At 45.0% G+C, this 18,295-nt stretch overlaps 1 protein-coding gene across 3 annotated transcripts in view; it reads left to right on the forward strand.

Moving 5' to 3' along the window:
* LOC137431020 (SID1 transmembrane family member 2) overlaps positions 1-17,470 on the forward strand; it is a 69,566-nt gene extending 52,096 nt beyond the window's left edge. For all 3 annotated transcript variants that reach the window (XM_078781324.1, XM_078781323.1, XM_068121877.2), the window contains 6 exons: positions 10,695-10,771; positions 11,088-11,134; positions 11,562-11,667; positions 11,770-11,880; positions 12,390-12,503; positions 16,428-17,470. In XM_078781324.1, the coding sequence (XP_078637450.1) occupies positions 10,695-10,771; positions 11,088-11,134; positions 11,562-11,667; positions 11,770-11,880; positions 12,390-12,503; positions 16,428-16,490 (518 nt within the window). In that variant the 3' untranslated portion in view covers positions 16,491-17,470. The remainder of the gene's footprint in view (positions 1-10,694; positions 10,772-11,087; positions 11,135-11,561; positions 11,668-11,769; positions 11,881-12,389; positions 12,504-16,427) is intronic.
* Positions 17,471-18,295: the final 825 nt, after the last annotated feature.

An 18,295-nucleotide genomic window follows, 5' to 3' on the forward strand; every position in this document is an offset into this window, starting at 1 on the left:
TTGGGAATTTTAGGCATATTTTCACCTCAATTTAAGTATGGAGCTATAGGTCCATCACGGACAGTGTGGATGACGTTTATGTTTTCTAACGTACAGTCATTGTTCTGAGAAGACCTCTAGCGATCTTTGCGTCAATAACGTGTGTAGGACCCACGTGATCGGATCACTGACTCAACCAATCACTTTTTTTCACTTTGATCACTCAATTTCATCAATGGATAATTGCTAATGTCATACCAATCATTATTTGATCTCACATACCTTAGAATATATGCCAATGTATACATATACACAAATAATATATATTAGGGGGTGCTTACCTTAATTCGTTGTGGAGGGGTGCTTAACTTAATTCTTTGTGTATATATATATATATATATATATATATATATATATATATATATATATATACAGTGGAACCTTGACTTACGAGTTTAATCCGTTCCGTGACCGAGCTCGTAACTCAAATTGCTCGTATCTCAAATCAAATTTCCCCATTGAAATGCATTGAAATGCTATTAATCCGTTCCAGCCCACCAAAAACCACACCAATTTTTTTTTAATATACAGTATATATAAAAATATCTCGCGCTTTATATTTCACCTGTATGCAGCATACAAGTTGGCAGGATGGCCTGGACTGGAGGTACGCACACTTGACTCTAAAGTCTAAACTGTCCAGCCTGGGTTTGAATCCCGACCCAGCTATAACCTGTCATGGGTGAATCACAGGCAGGGTGATTCATCAATGGGTGTACCGCTAAACTGGGCGCCCCGTTTGCGTCCCATTAGTTGTTGGATGTTAAGGATCTCACCGTGTTTTCCACAAAGAGAAGGCGAGCTATCGCCGGCACTCTGAACAAGTTGACGGCAGAGATACTGTACTTGCACGGCATGATAACCACGTGTCGCACGATCTCTTGTCATGGTCCACAAGATTATCACAGAGAGGTGCAGCTTCCAGCGTTTCGAGATCTGATCCAGGCCTATCCAACGAGACCGGTCCCAGCGTTCTAGGCCCGGTGGTTGTCTCAGACGGACCCGACAACGGCAGTGTTCGTTTTAACTCGATTCGATTCGAGCGCCGACGTGCCGGCGAACAAAACCGGTCATATCTTTTGAACGCGTGGCTCGATTTTTACAAAATAAACTTTTTCTTGAAGGTCTGAACCGTGCGCTCAAAACGATACCGAGTTTGACCCTGAGAGAGCCGTTTTGCGCCGGCAAAGGCGCCTTGTGGTTGTGTGACGTGAGGACCACGTCGTGCTGCATAGATTATTATCATAAATTATCATATCATTATCGGCGGCGTTATATATCATTAGCGCTATACGACAGAGATACTGTACGTGCACGTCAAGATAACCACGTGACCGGAGCCCACCTGGCAGCGGAAACTCAAAATAACCGAAATGCGAAAACTAAAATGCAGCGCTATACTACGACAGAGATACTGTACGTGCACGGCAAGATAACCACGTGACCGGGTGGCGAAAGCTCGTAACTCGGATCTCGGCTCGCATCTCAAAGCAATAAACTGCCAGAGTGACGGCTCGTATCTCGAAAAACTCGTAAGTTGGGGCACTCGTAAGTCGAGGTTCCACTGTATATATATATATATATATATATATATATATATATATAATATATATATATATATATATATATATATATATATATATATATATATATATATATATATATATACTACTGTGTTCAAAAAGTATCCGACTTTTATTTTTCGTGCGTAAAAAAAAAGAAGCTAGGGAGGCGTTGATTGGTGTACGTATGTAGGCGATCCTAATGCACACGCGTGAATTTTTTCCCACCTGCAGAAGCTGTCATTCGACGGCAGACGGCCGATGAGTGAGGACATGTAAGTGAGCGCCGTCGGATTTTCGTTTTTTGACAAAATGACGGAAAAACTTGAACAACGCTACTGCATCAAATTTTGTGTAAAGCTTGGCGATTCCCAAGTGGAAACGATCCGCAAGATTCAACACCGTTCATTCCATTATGAAGGAGGATTTGGGCTTCAGGAGAATCTCAGCGAAGTTCGTACCAAAGCTGCTAACGATTGAGCAGAAGCAACTCCGTTTGGAGATCGCACAGGACATGCTGGAGACTGTGAACAGCGATCCCAGCTTCCTCAACACAGTGATCACTGGCGATGAGTCCTGGGTTTATGGGTACGACCCAGAAACCAAGTTGCAGTCATCACAATGGAAGCATCCAACATCCCCGAGGCCAAAAAACACAAAATTTGATGCAGTAGCGTTGTTAAAGTTTTTCCGTCATTTTGTCAAAAACGAAAATCCGACGGCGCTCACTTACATGTCCTCACTCATCGGCGGTCTGCCGTCGAATGACAGCTTCTGCAGGTGGGAAAAAATTCATGCGTGTGCATTAGGATCGCCTACATACGTGCACCAATCAACGCCTCCCTAGCTTCTTTTTTTTGCGCACGAAAAATAAAGGTCGGATACTTTTGAACACACTACGTATATATATATATATATATATATATATATATATATATATTATATATATATATATATATATATATATATATATATATATATATATATATATTATATATATAAATAAATAAATAAATAAATGACTCTTTGTCATCACATCAGTAATAATCAACCCCCCCCCCCCCCCCCCAACAATTACGTATCAGTAATGCTGAGTTCACTGTTGAAACGTCTTGCAGTTGTTACAATTGCCAACATTGGTGGTAACTTAACAGGAGGGCACAGTTTCACCTGAGCATGAGGATGATGGTTGGTTGACATTTTTCCCAACAGCAGCCACATCCCAATGAAGAATACAGTGGTAAGTTGCTGTTGCCCTGGATAAGTGTACCCTGGATAAGAATAGGTACGCCGTATCCCTGCGTGTCGTAGGAGGCGACTAAGAGGGTTGGCGTCAGGAAGGGCATCCGGCCATAAAAAAAAACATTGCCTCAAAAAGAGAACCATGACAATTACAACTACATGTGGGCAGGGTACAGCCCGAAGTGGAGATCGGTTTCTGAGGTTTGGGACATGGAATGTAGGGACAATGACAGGGAGATCAGGAGAAGTGGTGGAAGTATTGGTCAGAAGAAGAGTGGACATATGTTGTGTGCAAGAGACGAGATGGAAGGGAAGTGGTGTGAGAATGGTGAAGGGTAGGCAGGGACACAAATACAAGTTTGTGTGGCAAGGGTGCCTGGAGGGCGTGAATGGTGTTGGTGTCCTGTTTTCTGAGGAGTTTGTAGACAGTGTGGTGAGTGTGACTAGAGTGAGTGATAGGTTGATGATGGTGAAAATGATGATTGGAAAGCTCTTGGTGAACGTCATCTTGGGATATGCTCCGCAGGTTGGTCGGAGCGATGAAGAGAAGGACAAGTTCTGGTGTGCGATAGAGAAGCTGATGGAAAACGTGAAAGATGAGGAAGTTGTTGTGGTAGGAGGAGACCTAAATGGACATGTGGGAAGGAGTATGGATGGTTTTGACGGAGTTCATGGGGGTTACGGATATGGTGTGAGAAATGGAGAAGGTGAAAGGATTTTGGAGTTTGCTGATGGAGCTGATTTGTTGATTTGTAATACTCAGTTCCAGAAAGAGGATAATAAGCTTGTTACATACACGTCAGGTGGGTCGACGACAACCGTTGACTACCTGATGGTGCGTAGGCGAGATAGGGGGCACCTCCGAGACACAAAGGTGATCCCGGGGGAGGAGGCTGTTTCACAGCACCACTTGGTTGTCTGCGACGTAAGGGTGAAAGGTGCGAGGAGAGCTCGGCGGGTGAAGTACCAACCGAGAATGAAGGTGTGGAGGTTGAAAGAGGTGACAGTAAGGGAGGCATTAAAAGAGAGGCTGAGTAGGGTCGAGGATGATGTGGTTGAGCTTGAAAGTGGTTGGATGTCAATGAAAGCTAGTCTGTTGGGAGCCGTTGGTGAGGTATGTGGATGGACAAAAGGACCACCGAGGCACTCGGAAACATGGTGGTGGGATGATGAAGTTGGAAAGAGGATTGAGGAGAAGAGGAAGAAGTTCAAGGAGTGGCAGAAGGCGAAGGGTACGGGAGCAGAAACAGCAGAGCATGAAAGTTATAAGGCAGCCAGGAAGGCTGCAAAGAAAGAGGTAGCAAAGGCGCAGGAGGCATGTAGGAAAATGTTCGGAGAACGCTTGGATTCGGAAGAGGGTCAGAGAGCGGTATTCAGGATTGCAAAGCAGATAGCGAAAGAGAGGTGTGATGTGATGGGGGTGAGCTGCTTGAAGGATGAAGTGGGACAAATCGTTGTCGACCCAGATGGAATTAAAGGAAGATGGAAAAGATATATGGAAATGCTGTTGAGTACAGAGAATGAATGGGATGGCAACATAGAGAGTAACCCAGTTTTAGGACCGGCAGAGAAGATAACTGAGAAGGAAGTTGAGAAAGCGATAAAAGCAATGAAGGGTAGAAAAGCGGGAGGGCCGACGGGAGTTGTGGGAGATATGTTGAAGGCAGCAGGAAGTTGGGGTGTGAAGAGAATGACAGAAATCTGTAATCTGGTGGTGAAAGAAGGCCGCATTCCAGTGGATTGGGAACTGAGTACCCTCGTCCCTCTATACAAGGGGAAAGGTGACCCTCTGGAGTGTGGCTCGTACCGAGCGATAAAGTTATTGGAGCATGGAATGAAGGTATCGGAAAGGGTGTTGGAGAGGAGGATAAGGAAGAAGGTGAAGATCGACGAAATGCAGTTTGGATTTCTGCCAGGAAGAGGAATGACAGACGCGCTTTTCATTGTGAGGCAGTTGCAGGAGAAGTACATGGAGAAGAGGAAGAAGTTGTTTCTTGGGTTTGTTGATCTGGAGAAAGCATTCGATCGGGTTCCACGCAAAGTATTGACATGGGCATTGAGGAAGTTAGGAGTGGAGGAATGGTTGATCAGAGTAGTGATGGCAATGTACAAAAGAGCGCGCACAGCTGTAAGGACGAAGGACGGGAACAGTGGTGAGTTTGAGGTGAAGGTGGGAGTGCATCAGGGGTCGGTACTAAGTCCACTACTATTTGTAGCTGTGATGGAGGTGCTGGCTCAGAACGTAAAGGAGGGTTTACCGTGGGAGTTGTTGTATGCAGATGATCTGGTGTTGATTGCGGAAAGTATGGATGGACTGAAGAAAAAGATGAACACGTGGAAGGAATGTATGGAGACAAAAGGTCTGAAGGTGAATATCGGAAAGACGAAGGTGATGGCAAGTGGTAAAGCATGTGGTGAGGTGGAAAGAACTGGGAAGTGGCCCTGTGCTGTGTGTAGGAAGGGTGTCGGAGTGAACTCCATTCAGTGTACAATGTGCGCTGAGTGGGTTCATCAAAAATGTAGTGGTCTGAGAGGGTCATTAACCAGTGTGGCAGCTACATTCAAATGTAAGGTGTGCACAGAGGGAGCTGCAGATGGAGGAAATGTTGAGTTGGATCTTGGAGATGGTGTGAAGCTGGAAGGTGTGAAAACATTTTGCTACCTCGGAGACATGCTGAATGGAGAAGGTGGATCAGACTCGGCAACAGTTGCTCGAGTGAGATGTGCATGGAAGAAGTTTCGGGAATTGAGTGGCGTGCTGATGATGAGGGGAGTGTCGTTGAAGCTGAAGGGAAAGGTGTATGCTGCATGTGTGAGATGTGTTATGATTTATGGGAGCGAGACATTGGTAATGAACGTAGAGCAGCAACGAAGGTTGGAAAGGGTGGAAATGCGAATGGTTCGACGGATGTGCGGAGTATCGTTGAGAGAGAGGAAGACAAATGATGAATTGCGAAAGATGATGGGAATAGAGCCTGTGATTGATGCTGTGAAGAGGCACAGGTTGAGATGGTTTGGTCATGTGTTGAGGAAGTATGAAAGTGACTGGTTGAGAAGAGTGATGGAAATGAATGTAGAAGGAAGTAGAAGACGGGGAAGACCGAGAAAGACTTGGCTAAAGATGGTGGAAGAAGAAATGCGGGCAAGGGGGTTAACAAGGAGAGATGCAGAAAATAGGGCAAAATGGAGAAGATTGTCATGGGGACCGCAAGGCTAACCCCCGCTCTAGCAGGGAAAATGGCCTTTTAAAATGCATGTTGTTGTGTTGTTGTTGTATATATATATACACACACACACACACACACACACACACACACACACACACACACACACACACACACACACACACACACACACACACACACACACTAGCTGAAGTACCCGGCTTCGCCCGGGTTGAATAAGAATAAGACAAATATATGATGAAAAGAACATTTATATTTTAGAGCAATATCACAGTACATTTCCTACATGACGTTTTGTCAATTTTCAATTTCTCAAAACCTTTTGGTATACAACATTTCTGGTTTTCTTACTTCATGCCAAGACATAAAGATTGCCTGGTTTTCCAACCCTCGAGCAGCCCACGTACAGCTGGCCATGGGAAGTACCCGGCATTGCCGGGCGGGGGAAGGGAGGGGAGGAGGAAGGGGAGGGGAGGGGAACGGGGGGGGAGGGGAGGAGAGGGTGGGGAGGGGAGAAGAGGGGGGGAGGGGAGAAGAGGAGGGAGGGGGAGGAGGAGAGGAGAGGAGGGAGGGGGAGGAGGAGGGGGGAGGGGGAGGGGTGGAGGGGGGGAGGAGGAGGGGGAGGGGGGAGGTGAGGGGGGAGGGGAGGTGAGGGGGGAGGGGAGGGGGAGGGGGCGCGGAGGGGAGGTGGAGGGGGAGGTGAGGGGGGAGTGGAGGGGGAGGGGAGGGGGGAGTGGAGGGGGGAGTGGAGGGGGAGGGGGAGTGGAGGGGGAGTGGAGGGGGAGGGGGAGGGGGAGGGGAGGGGGGAGGGAGGGGGAGGGGTGAGGGGAGTGGGAGGGGGTGAGGGGGATGGGGGACTGGAGGGGGAGGGGGATGGGGGAGGGGGGGCTTCGCCCGGGTTGAATAAGAATAATACAAATATATGATGAAAAGAACATGTATATTTTACAGCAATATCACTACATTTCCTACATGACGTTTTGTCAATTTTCAATTTCTCAAAACCTCTTGGTATACAACATTTCTGGTTTTCTTACTTGGTGCCAAGACATAAAGATTGCTTGGTTTTCCAACCCTCGAGCAGCCCACGTACAGCTGGCCATGGGAAGTACCCGGCATTGCCGGGCGGTGGAAGGGGGGGAGGAGGAAGGGGAGGGGAGGGGAACGGGGGGGGAGGGGTACGGGGGGGCAGGGGAGGGGAACGGGGGGGAGGGGAGGAGAGGGTGGGGAGGGGAGGAGAGGGAGGAGAGGGTGGGGAGGGGAGGAGAGGGCGGGGAGGGGAGAAGAGGGGGGAGGGGAGAAGAGGGGGGGAGGGGAGAAGAGGAGGAGGGAGGAGGAGGAGGGGGGGGAACGGCTAGCTTGGCAAGCGATAGCAGGATTTGTACTTTTATTTTTACCTCAATGAGGGCTATATATATAGTCCGTGCTTGGAGCCTTCAAGTTCAACATAAAGTTTTTTATGAAAAATAATGCATATGTATAACAATCCACCAATGCAAGTTCAGAAATGAATGCAGATCCTTTACTTTGCGATACAAACGTAATTCCCGCCATTTCCACTCACGATCGAGGCCCTCCACAGTCGTCGCGCCTCTTCTTCCTCCTATAACTTCGTCTCACTTCTTTCACTCAAAATGTATGAAATTCTGCCGCATGAAATTATGTAGAGGCCTCGTCGGGGGGATATAAGGTACATAAGGAAGGCGTTGTAATAGAAGAATCAAAATAAAAGTGGAAGAACATGAGGAAATGGGAGCTATTCTGGACCCACAGCCAAACCCGACAAACCATTGCAATACACCCCGAACGTCTAGCGCCGCCACAAACCACCATGGAATTGCAGGTGGCGCGGTTTTTTTAAACCATTGATATTAAAATAAAACGTAGCCTATAACCACCAGGATTTTATGCTGATTCCGAATCTGTGTCTAAAACTTTTCTCCGATGTGTAGTTCTTGAGTTATAAGCGGACATCCAGACAGACACACATACACACACACACACACACACACACACACACACACACACACACACACACACACACACACACACACACACACACACACACACAGACACTCCTCCTTTATATATATATATATATATATATATATATATATATATATATTCTCCTCTGTGACGCTTTTGGTTCATATATATATATATTGTCACGCGGACCCTTTGGTTAATACCAGGGCTCCCGGATGGACCGAAAACGGCTTTACTTGGAGGCGACGACCGAACACGGATTTTACTTATGAAACGCGGGAGGAGGAAGGGAAGTGGAAAGCTGCGGTAAAAGCGCTTACCTTCTGGTGAACCGACGGCAGCTTAGATCCTGCAGGGAATTAACTCAAACGGGAATCCGGGGTAAAATGTACAAAAGAAACACGTTTATTACGGACCCGATACAATAAAACGCGATGGTAAATAAATGATAATCCTAAATTGGGACGTCCCCACAACTCACTTCATAAACGAGACGAGGGAAGAATTAATAAAAGAACACGTTCGTCATGTAATTGGGAAATGTAGGGTGTGGGTGCAGCCTTATCTCGTCCGTAGTCTTGTGTCCGTCGACGTCCCACGCGGCCCTCTCCGTCCGCCTCCGAGCACCACCAGGCCTCGCTCCAAACACCACCAGGCCTCGCTCCAAGCACCACGCGTCCAATGCAGGCTAGCGACTCCACACAAGGTCGATCTCCACACACGATCGGTGTACCAAGTCCCAGTCAGCTCTCCCAAGAGTTGGACGTGCCAGAGAGACAAAGGAATGTGCAAGAAGCAAGCGAACTCCACTCAACTCAAGAGAACTCCCAGAAGCAAGCCAGCGAACTCGGGCTAGGACTGCGCATAGAGTTCGGTGCACCCTTTTTATAACCTTGCGGTGGTGACGTCAGCCTCGGCACGCCACCCAATCAGTGCCCTCCACAGGCCTGGAGCGTGGTCATAGCACGTGGCGTGTAGCGTGGTCATAGCGCGTGCTACTCGAGGCCTAGCGGAGGTGTAGCTGGCTGCGGTCCATGCGGCGGTGCCCTGAACTGGCCTCTTGCCTGTTTTCTTCCAAAGTCTTGTTAGGGAAGGGAATTTAATTAATGCGTACACTAAAGGGCCTAACTAAGTGTCTACAGGTGTGCATTGCCATAAGGGACAAAGGTTTGATGACCAGGTTTGACACACAGGGGCGTTATCTTTAAATCCCTACTCTATCTAACACTCGAACATCCTGGTATCTCCACAGGTAGACATCTTAACCCGACAAACCGCCGAAACAGAACTTATTACAGGTAGATTCCCTATCGCGACAGTCGAATACCTACCTACACAGATCTATCTGGCTCTAGATATTGCTTTACTCCCAGACATAACTATATGTATGTATGTATGTATGTATGTATGTATGTATGTATGTATGTATGTGTGTGTGTATGTATGTCCCCTCAAACATATACCAATCAGAGCTGAGGATCTGGTCACATGACAGGGTGATGTGATTACATCTGATGTCATTACGGCGATACGGCAGCTGACTCTCCACACACCGCCATTTTGATTTATATGCTGTTTATGCTGAACATATCGTCAAACCTGTCGTATATCACAATCGCCATCCTCTACCTTTACGTTTTTCATTAATTGTGAAACACAAACAAACCGATTGTTAAAATGACCATCAAATATCGAAAGCATCGGCGTCACGTCTCTTCCAACAAAACGGTACGTACCCAACCCTTGTGTGGTATAATCTAGATTACAGTAGATCTTCCTTCAGTTCTGTAAGTAAAACTTACCTCATGGATGTCTGGATTCCTCCAAATTTCTTTGTTTAATGTTATAAACAGCATTAGCGACTGTTTAAAAAGACAATCATGTGTGTTTGTGGTTTATAATATTTTACAAACCCGGCTACGCCGCTGTTAGACTTTTGGTCTTGTTATTATTACACACTTTTATTTAACTTCATCTGAACTTTGTTTGTCCCGTTTCAAATCTTTGAGCCGTTCGTTTTCTCGGTCCCATACGTCCTAGAGAGCTGAAATTTGGCCCACGATCCTCTTTTCTGGTACATTTTCATCTATCAAAATTTATTTTTTAAAATAAATCTTTGTAAAAAAAATAGAAAATAGAAAAATAGGTTTAAAACTTTTAAAAAATAAAAATAAAAGTGTGTCGCCCTAAAACATGTTTTTTCATTTACTTGTTAAATCCTTGTTTTATTTTGATTGAATTATATACTTGAACATTGTAGAACAATGTTTTCAGCAATTAAAAAAAATCTTCCGTTTAGCAGTGTTTGGACAAAATATTACGGCATTTTATGTTATGACCAATGAAATTTTCCGCTCATGCCCATGTCCTCGTTTCTGAAGACGGCGTGGGGTAAACTGTTCTGTGAACTCTCTCGTTGTATTATGTTTCACTGATGAATTGTTTGTATTTGGTTTGTGGGAAATAAGTAGTTCATGGTTTGATTTCCAAAATCTGTCACTTCATTGAATCCGCTCCTCCTCCATGTTGTCTTTCGCACGATGCTGTCTTCCCTTTATTATTTGACCTGCATGGATTGATGATTATGGTATCGGTGATGAGGATGAAGGAAAATGCAGTTAATTCCCGATTGCTTTTTCTAGAAACCCTAAACTTTGACCTCTCCATTCTCATCTCCCAGGCATAGCAATTTTTAAATACATTGCGGTTCACTTCTACAACGACTGCATCCGCCGCTGCACCAGACCGCTCTACATGGTACTGTGCACCCTCACGCACCATCTCAGCCGCGCATGTGCGCTTGAGAACTAACCTTGTATTACAGAGCACCTTGTCCCAGTTAGGACTAACCGAACAACATGGGATTGCATTCGGACGAGTCATTTACCACTGATATAGTCTGAGGTGCAAATGAACCGGTGCCCTCTGAGATTGACTAAAGTTTTCATCGTTTCAAGCTCTGGTTTAGCAATCAAAGAGATCGTGAATGTGATTTCACTTTTTTGATAAGTATATGGTTTTGAGGTTTCTCCGAGGATAACTTTGTCATTGCTGTTGCCGTTGTTTGTTATAGGACCGATTTATTCTGCTGGTGATTGGAAACATCTTTAATTGGTCATAGTGAGTAAACTTTTCTCTTTCACCCCATCTCTCCATTGACTGACGCTTTTGGAGGAGTTTCTACATGTATTACATGCTGGAAATAAAAGGAAGCAGATTCCTGCTGCTGTGCATAGCCGATGAGATTTCTAATGCATTACATGCAGGACAAAGGCATTAGGAGACACCAGTGTACCTTCACATGAATTGCAATGACATTAGTAGAATATGGACCAACTCTTGTGGACATATTACTGAAATGGCCCTTTAGCAGCTGTTTTATTTATTTTAATTCTCTCTTTTTAAAACCAATATTGTCAGAAGCATATGGGGGGGGGGGGGTGTTAGGGGTCAGGCTTATGAACCTGAATCGGATCTGCTGGTTGTTGGAGTTTAAATTCATCATTTTAGGAACCACACCTTGTTTAATTTGTCTTTCTCACCGCAGTGCCATTGCAGGGTTGCTGATCAGGCCAAGAGATTTCGATAGTTACCTGTTGGGAATATTCATGTCTAATCTTTTGCTTTACTCTGCATTCTACATCATCATGAAGGTAATTATGGGTGCGAACCCACCAATGCGTCATGAGATGGCTGTTTTCACTCATAAATTGCCATGGCTAGTTTCATGTGTGCTCGGTGGTGTCGTGGCACAGATTCGAAGTGGGGAAAGGATACTCCTAGTGCCAATGCTCTTCATCATCTTGGCCACGGTCGCATGGGGGGCGGCTCTCTACTTCTTCTTCCAGGGCCTGACGAGCTGGGAGGTAAGGCATGCCAGGAGTCTGGAGTATGATCCTGAAGTGGAGAGATAAAGGAACAAAGAAATGGATGGATAATGAAGAAAGACACCACCAACTGTAAGAAATGGCTTGTGTAGAGCAAGGTTGTGAATATGCAGAGAAATCGTTCCCATTATGTACGTTCGTTTCACTCCGACACATCTTGGCAAGCTTCTGGTGCATTTGTAGCACATTTTTTAGAGAAGTTCCACAGTACCAAGGAAAGACAGAAACGGAGTGTGTGTACATTATATGTAGTTACTGTGGTCTCTTGTCCCAGCACAGCAATGCATTGTTTTGATTGTTTGTACAAAAATGGAATTATCCTGTACTGCATCCAATCGTTCGATTTCTCTTTGATTGTGACCGCTCCAGTCATTCAGATATTTTTCAGCGGCTTTGTGATAATGAAATTGTAAAATTTTTCGGATTGCTTTACCCATGATCAATCGCAAGTGGAAATCTGTACATTGTGCGGCGAATGCTGTGTGCAGAAGACCGCCGCACAATCGCGCGAGAGAAACAAGCCTTGCATCTTGCTCCAGTTCTTCGATCACCACGATATATGGCACTTCTTGTCTTCCATCGCCATGTTCCTCTCATTCATGGTACACACCTCACCCGCTGCGCTGATTAAACATATTATGGAGTTATCTAGCTCCATCAAGTCATGTCCGATTTCTGGTGACGTTCATGATCAGATTTCTCTAAACATCATTATCCAGCACTGCTGACAGCTTGGTTGAGGTTGATTGTGGATTTAAGAGTAGTGACATACGGGTGGAACTCGATGGCAGTGACGATGTGAGAGAATTTGGCGGTAGATTATTTGGAGTGTAAAATGGACCATTAAATTATTGTATATATGGGTGTGGGGTCAGGGTAAAATAGAGAAGGTGGAATGCTAGGAAAAGGAAAAAGGGTGGGGGAGTCAGGAGAGAAGGAAAAAAGTTTGGGATGTAGGGATGGGGGATAGATGTGGTGTATATGGGAGGTGGAGAAGTTGGGATTGAAAAGTCTGCCATATTTGCAGATTGAATAAATACAGGGTGAGTCAAAAGTAGCGCCCGATTTCTGTTTATATATATGATGTTTGCCATTTGTATTACAGTGTACAAGAAGGTAGAAATAAGTGAATGACATGTTTATCTAACTATTTATTCGGGGGAAAATTATTACGGAACTCAAAGAAAAAGGGTCCAATTATCCCTAATGGAGATATGGCTGTCCAAACTGTCATGCCAGGTAAATTTACCTCCTTCTCAACTGTCACTCTTCGGTTCTCCGCAGCCCAGTAGACACAATTGTGTCTGTTAATTGTGCCATTTAGCTTAAAACATGCCTCATCTGACCACCAGATGTTGTCTAGCATTGTGTCCTCTTCGTCAAGTTTAGCTAAGAACTCTTCGCAAAATTGAAGATGGTGGTCGTCATCTCCATCATGAAGGGCATGCAGTAAGCGTGGAATGTAAGGTTTCCATTTTTTCTGGTGAAGGATACGGATAACACTTGATTGGCTCACTTCCAACTCTGCAAATAAATGGCGAATTGACTTTTGCAGACTTTGTTTCAGTCTCCTGATGGCTTCTTCAGCCTTAGCTACATTCGTTGCCGTTTTCGGACGACCGGACTTTGCAGTGGCTACCGACCCTGTTGCTTCAAATTTCTCGACAATCAATCGTATGTTTCTTCCCTGGGGTGGGTTAACATCGAATTCCTCTGCCAAACGGCGTGCCGCCATCGTTGGTTGTTCATTACATTTGTAGTAATGTTTCACGGCCGCAATGCTTTGATTCATTGAAAGGTAATTCATGGTTCAATTTGGTGCAAATTCAGTAACTTTCCAAACTCCCAGCAATAACCTGCAAAACAAAAATAAATAAACTAAGAAAATTAATGATCTGCAAGACAATTATTAACAACATGACATCCCAGAAAGAATCTGACAGCCGAAAAAACAGAAATCGGGTGCGAGCGCTACTTTTGATTCACCCTGTATATGAATTAGAGTTCTCAAACCTTATCTTCCATTCACCCATTACAGATACAGTATTTAGTAAATTATTGCCCGAGTTTGTTGCTCCTCGTTTGTTTCCCCATTGAGATAATATCCATTACATCTCCTCCGCAGGGCTCGTGGAATTGTCTTGCGTGTATTGTATGAGTTGTGCAAATATCAAGAAGTAGTTAACTCAACACTGCGTAACAAGTTCCATCTAGTCGTGCTTGACTTCTGGTGACATTCATGATCGGATTTCTCCAAACAGGTTGAGAATACAGTACTGTGCAAAAGTTTGGGTTATTTTCACTTTTGTGGTGATATTATACATTAAACATTGTGGGAAGTTATAAGTGTGCAATACAGGCAGATAGCAATATGCAGGAAAGGTCAATATGCAGGAAACAGTTTGTGAATTCTTGTTAACGTGCAAATAATAGTAAATTATTAGATCTCCTACAATGGTCTGAGGTACACTTTGCAACGCTTGAAATAAACTGGCTCAGTCGAAGGCCCAGGAAGTCCCAGAAGAACCTCTCAAAGGCAAGACAAGCACTTGAAATTGCTCAGTTTGCGCAATAGAAGAAAATCAAGTCAGCAGCTGACAAATGAAATGAGGGCAGGCCCGAGCATCAACATCTAATTCAGCACTGTGCAGAGTGGGTTGATTGCAGCAAGTCTCCACGGCAGAGTTGCAGCAAAGAAACGACTGGTGAGGCCACAGAATAAGGTGGAAAGATTGACATTTGCAAGGCAGCACCAAGATTGGGCGACTGAACAATGGAATCGGGTATTCTGGTCTGATGAAAAACTTTTTGAATCTAAGAGATGCCAGTTTGTATATCGAAGACCTTGAACGTTGCGACACACTATGTTTGCAGCCAGTTAAACACGTGGCTGTCTCGGCTTGTATCTCAGCTTTAGGTGTTGGAAAATGTATTAAAACCAATGGGACACGAACAGAGGAGAAGTACAAACAGATACTGCAGCACCAAGCACAGATGTATAAGCAGATACTGCAGCACCAAGCAGATAAGTACAAGAAGATACTGCAGCACCAAGCAGATAAGTACAAGCAGATACTGCAGCACCAAGCAGAGAAGTACAAGCAGATACTGCAACACCAAGCAGAGAAGTACAAGCAGATATTGCAGCACCAAGCAGAGAAATACAAGCAGATACTGCAGCACCAAGCAGAGAAGTACAAGCAGATACTGCAGCACCAAGCAGAGAAATACAAGCAGATACTGCAGCACCAAGCAGAGAAATACAAGCAGATACTGCAGCACCAAGCAGAGAAGTACAAGCAGATACTGCAGCACCAAGCAGTTCCTAGTAGAAATTGTTTCATCGGAAGGGGACTCATTTTGTAACAAGATATTGATCCAAAGCACACTTCCAACAACATTTTTTAAATTCCCTTTTTAAGGCCATTTTCCCTGCTAGAGCAGGGGTTAGCCTTTTGGGCCCCATGACAATAATCATGGTTCCATTTTTGAGGCAATGTTTTTATGGCCGGATGCCCTTCCTGACGCCAACCCTTTAGTCACCTCTTACGACATGCAGTGATACCTATTCCAACACGGGGCACACACCGGCATATTCATCCCAGCAAGCTGGTACTCAATTTGCCGACCTCGGAAGGATGACAGGCTGAGTCAACCCCCCTGGCGTTAATTCAACGATCGACCAGGATTTGAACTCAGGATCCTAGGATTCCAAGCCAGACTTCCAACAACATAGTAAAACAGTATTTGGAGAGCACGGTTCAGCTGGTGTGCTCCAGGTGTTAAAATGGCCACCCGCGAGTCTGCACATGAGTCCCATCAAGGCCATATTGGTTTACCTGGAAACAGAGAAGAAAAAGAGGAACCCAAATAACCTTACAGAACAGAGGAATGTACTATGGGGAATTTGGCATAATATTCCTGTGAGTACTTCAGTCGTATACAGGAAGCATGGGTAAAAGAGTGACGGCACTCAAGAAGGCAAAGGACGGACACGCAAAGTATTGACAGATGCTATAAAATGACACCGTTCTTGTTATTTACTTCAGTAGTTGCAGTTTTTTTCACGTTCATTTATAAAAGCTGTTCATTTACAATAATAAACACACATGGCTTATTACTGATAATTTGATGAATTTTTCCGAAGTATGAATATCATTGGAGTAACTCAAAATTTTGCACATTGTCATGATCTACATATGTTACCCAATCTATTAAGTTTTCAAGAATTGTGATTGTACCCACCATTGATAAAAATCCAGATTTGATGAATGGGAAATCCAGAAACCTGCTTCCTGCAAGATTAATTGATTGACTAATTTATAACGATCTTTGAGTGCGTCGCCAACACACTTCACCACCAAACATGATCCATCGCTATTTGTTCAACCTCCATGATTGTTGTCACATCTGTCCTTGGTATTCCCAATCCATCGCGTTTTCCCTTCCTCACTTTCCCACCATCTCACCCAATGACCGACAGGCAAGACCTCACAATGATTCTACTCTTCCTCCTTCACCCCCAGGTGCTGTTGACCCTCGATGATGACGTCGATCTTGTGTCACGAGACAAGATCCTCGTGTTCTGATCAAAGTGCTCGTCACAGCCTCTCCTGGCACTTTGTTATTGACCCAGTGTGGTTGTCCGCTACGACTTGAGGTGCTTCGTTGGAGAGGATTGTTGCGGTGTTTCATTCACTATTGTGATTGTAACTTTGCCCTTTCTCCGCATACGGTGCTTGTCCAGTGGCCAAGCGAATAAAAGGTGTGCTTCACCTCGTCTCCAGTGTTCAAAAAGGCCGGACAAGGAAACAGTCACCGAATCCACAAAGCTATTTGTACTTGTGGCTAGTTAACGGATCTGCTAAAAGCACACACCTGCTCGCCTACTTGTTAAACACCATGATGTTGTGGTGCATTGGAATTTGGACTTCCTGAGTGAAACAATCATGATAAACATTTTCACTCCATGGCCCAGCAAGCCACACGACACCACACGGCCAGTCAGTTGGCATCGGTGCCACCGTGGTCCGAGTCTTTGTTTTAGCACTTATCTTAGTTCGGCGAATGTGCAGATTCATATTTTTTATCAAGATGCTGATTTATGATCCGGAAGGCAAGTGATTGGTGTTGGGTGTATCTAGGGAGTGGATGCAGGTGGAGACGAAAAAGTGTGCTTCTGACTCATGAGGAATACTGTAAGCAAAAGGATAACGTTGCTAAGCAGGGCCGTAGGAGTTTGCGGATTCGATTTGCAAATTCAGAGATTTGTTTGGGCTGATGTTGATTTTTTTTTTTAATCTCTCCTTTTTTTAGCATGTGATTCATGAGCCATATCGTTGTTAAGTTCTTTGATTCCACCTTTGCTTTTGCTTCTTCAGTTGCTCGATTTGCGCGATCAACTTTATTCTTGCGTACTTTTCTTTTCTTTTTGGTTTCCTCATTTTGCACATTTCTTTCCCCTCCCTCTTCCCCTTTATGCAACATGCCATAGGTATTGATTTTGTACAATCCTTTGTCTCTTTAAGGATGTATATTTGATGTTATAAAATGCATCCCTACAAGCTTTTTTTGTGTTATGGTTCTTCTGCAGCCAGGAGTGCTGAGAGGATAGCTGGGCCCGAGAGGTATGTACACTGTCTTGGAGTTGGCTACCTTGGGTTAGAATCCCAGCTCAGTTGTAAACTCTCGTCCTGGTGTTTTGCAGGCATGGTGATGCATCTGTGTTTGTGCGTACACCCTCCCTGGGTGTCCAGTCTACTGGTATTAGTTTGTTTGTTTTTTTTGTATACAAGATCGAGGCTCATGAAAGAGCGAACATTAATCACACAGAAAGACAAACCGACACATAAAACATATAACATCGGGAGCGGTAGACAAGATGGGGAGAGAGGAGGAAGGACACAAACACAACATTTGAGAGCAGGGACCGAGAGACATGGAGACATCGAGAGATCTGTGAGAGGGAGAGGGCATTGGGGGGGGCATGGGAAGGGGGGGGGGGGGGTGGGAGAGGTATAAAACATATGGACACTGCCAGGACTTCCAGGAAAGAAGTTGGAATTTCAAACAAGGTGGATCGGGTGAATTAGCGGGGGTAGAAAAGATCAAGGTTTTGGATGGGGGAAGATAAGAGATGGTGGTGAACAGCTGTTTTAAAGACCTGGAGGGACGAGTGGGATTGAAGGGAGTGAGGGAGTTTGTTCCAGAGGCGGGAGAAAAGAGGAATGAAAGAGTGAAGGTGAGCAGAGAGCCGAGATTTCGGCAGTTTAACCATCAGAGGGTTGCTGGCAGATCTTGTGCGACCTGTAGGAATATTTGGGGGACAGAGCACAGAGAGAGCTGGGGGTGCAAGGCCGGAGAGGAGTCGGTAGAAGACAGAAAGACCACCTAC

The sequence above is a fragment of the Myxine glutinosa genome, chromosome 7 (assembly GCF_964187855.1).
Source record: "Myxine glutinosa chromosome 7, kmMyxGlut1.1, whole genome shotgun sequence".
Lineage (NCBI taxonomy): Eukaryota > Metazoa > Chordata > Myxini > Myxiniformes > Myxinidae > Myxine > Myxine glutinosa.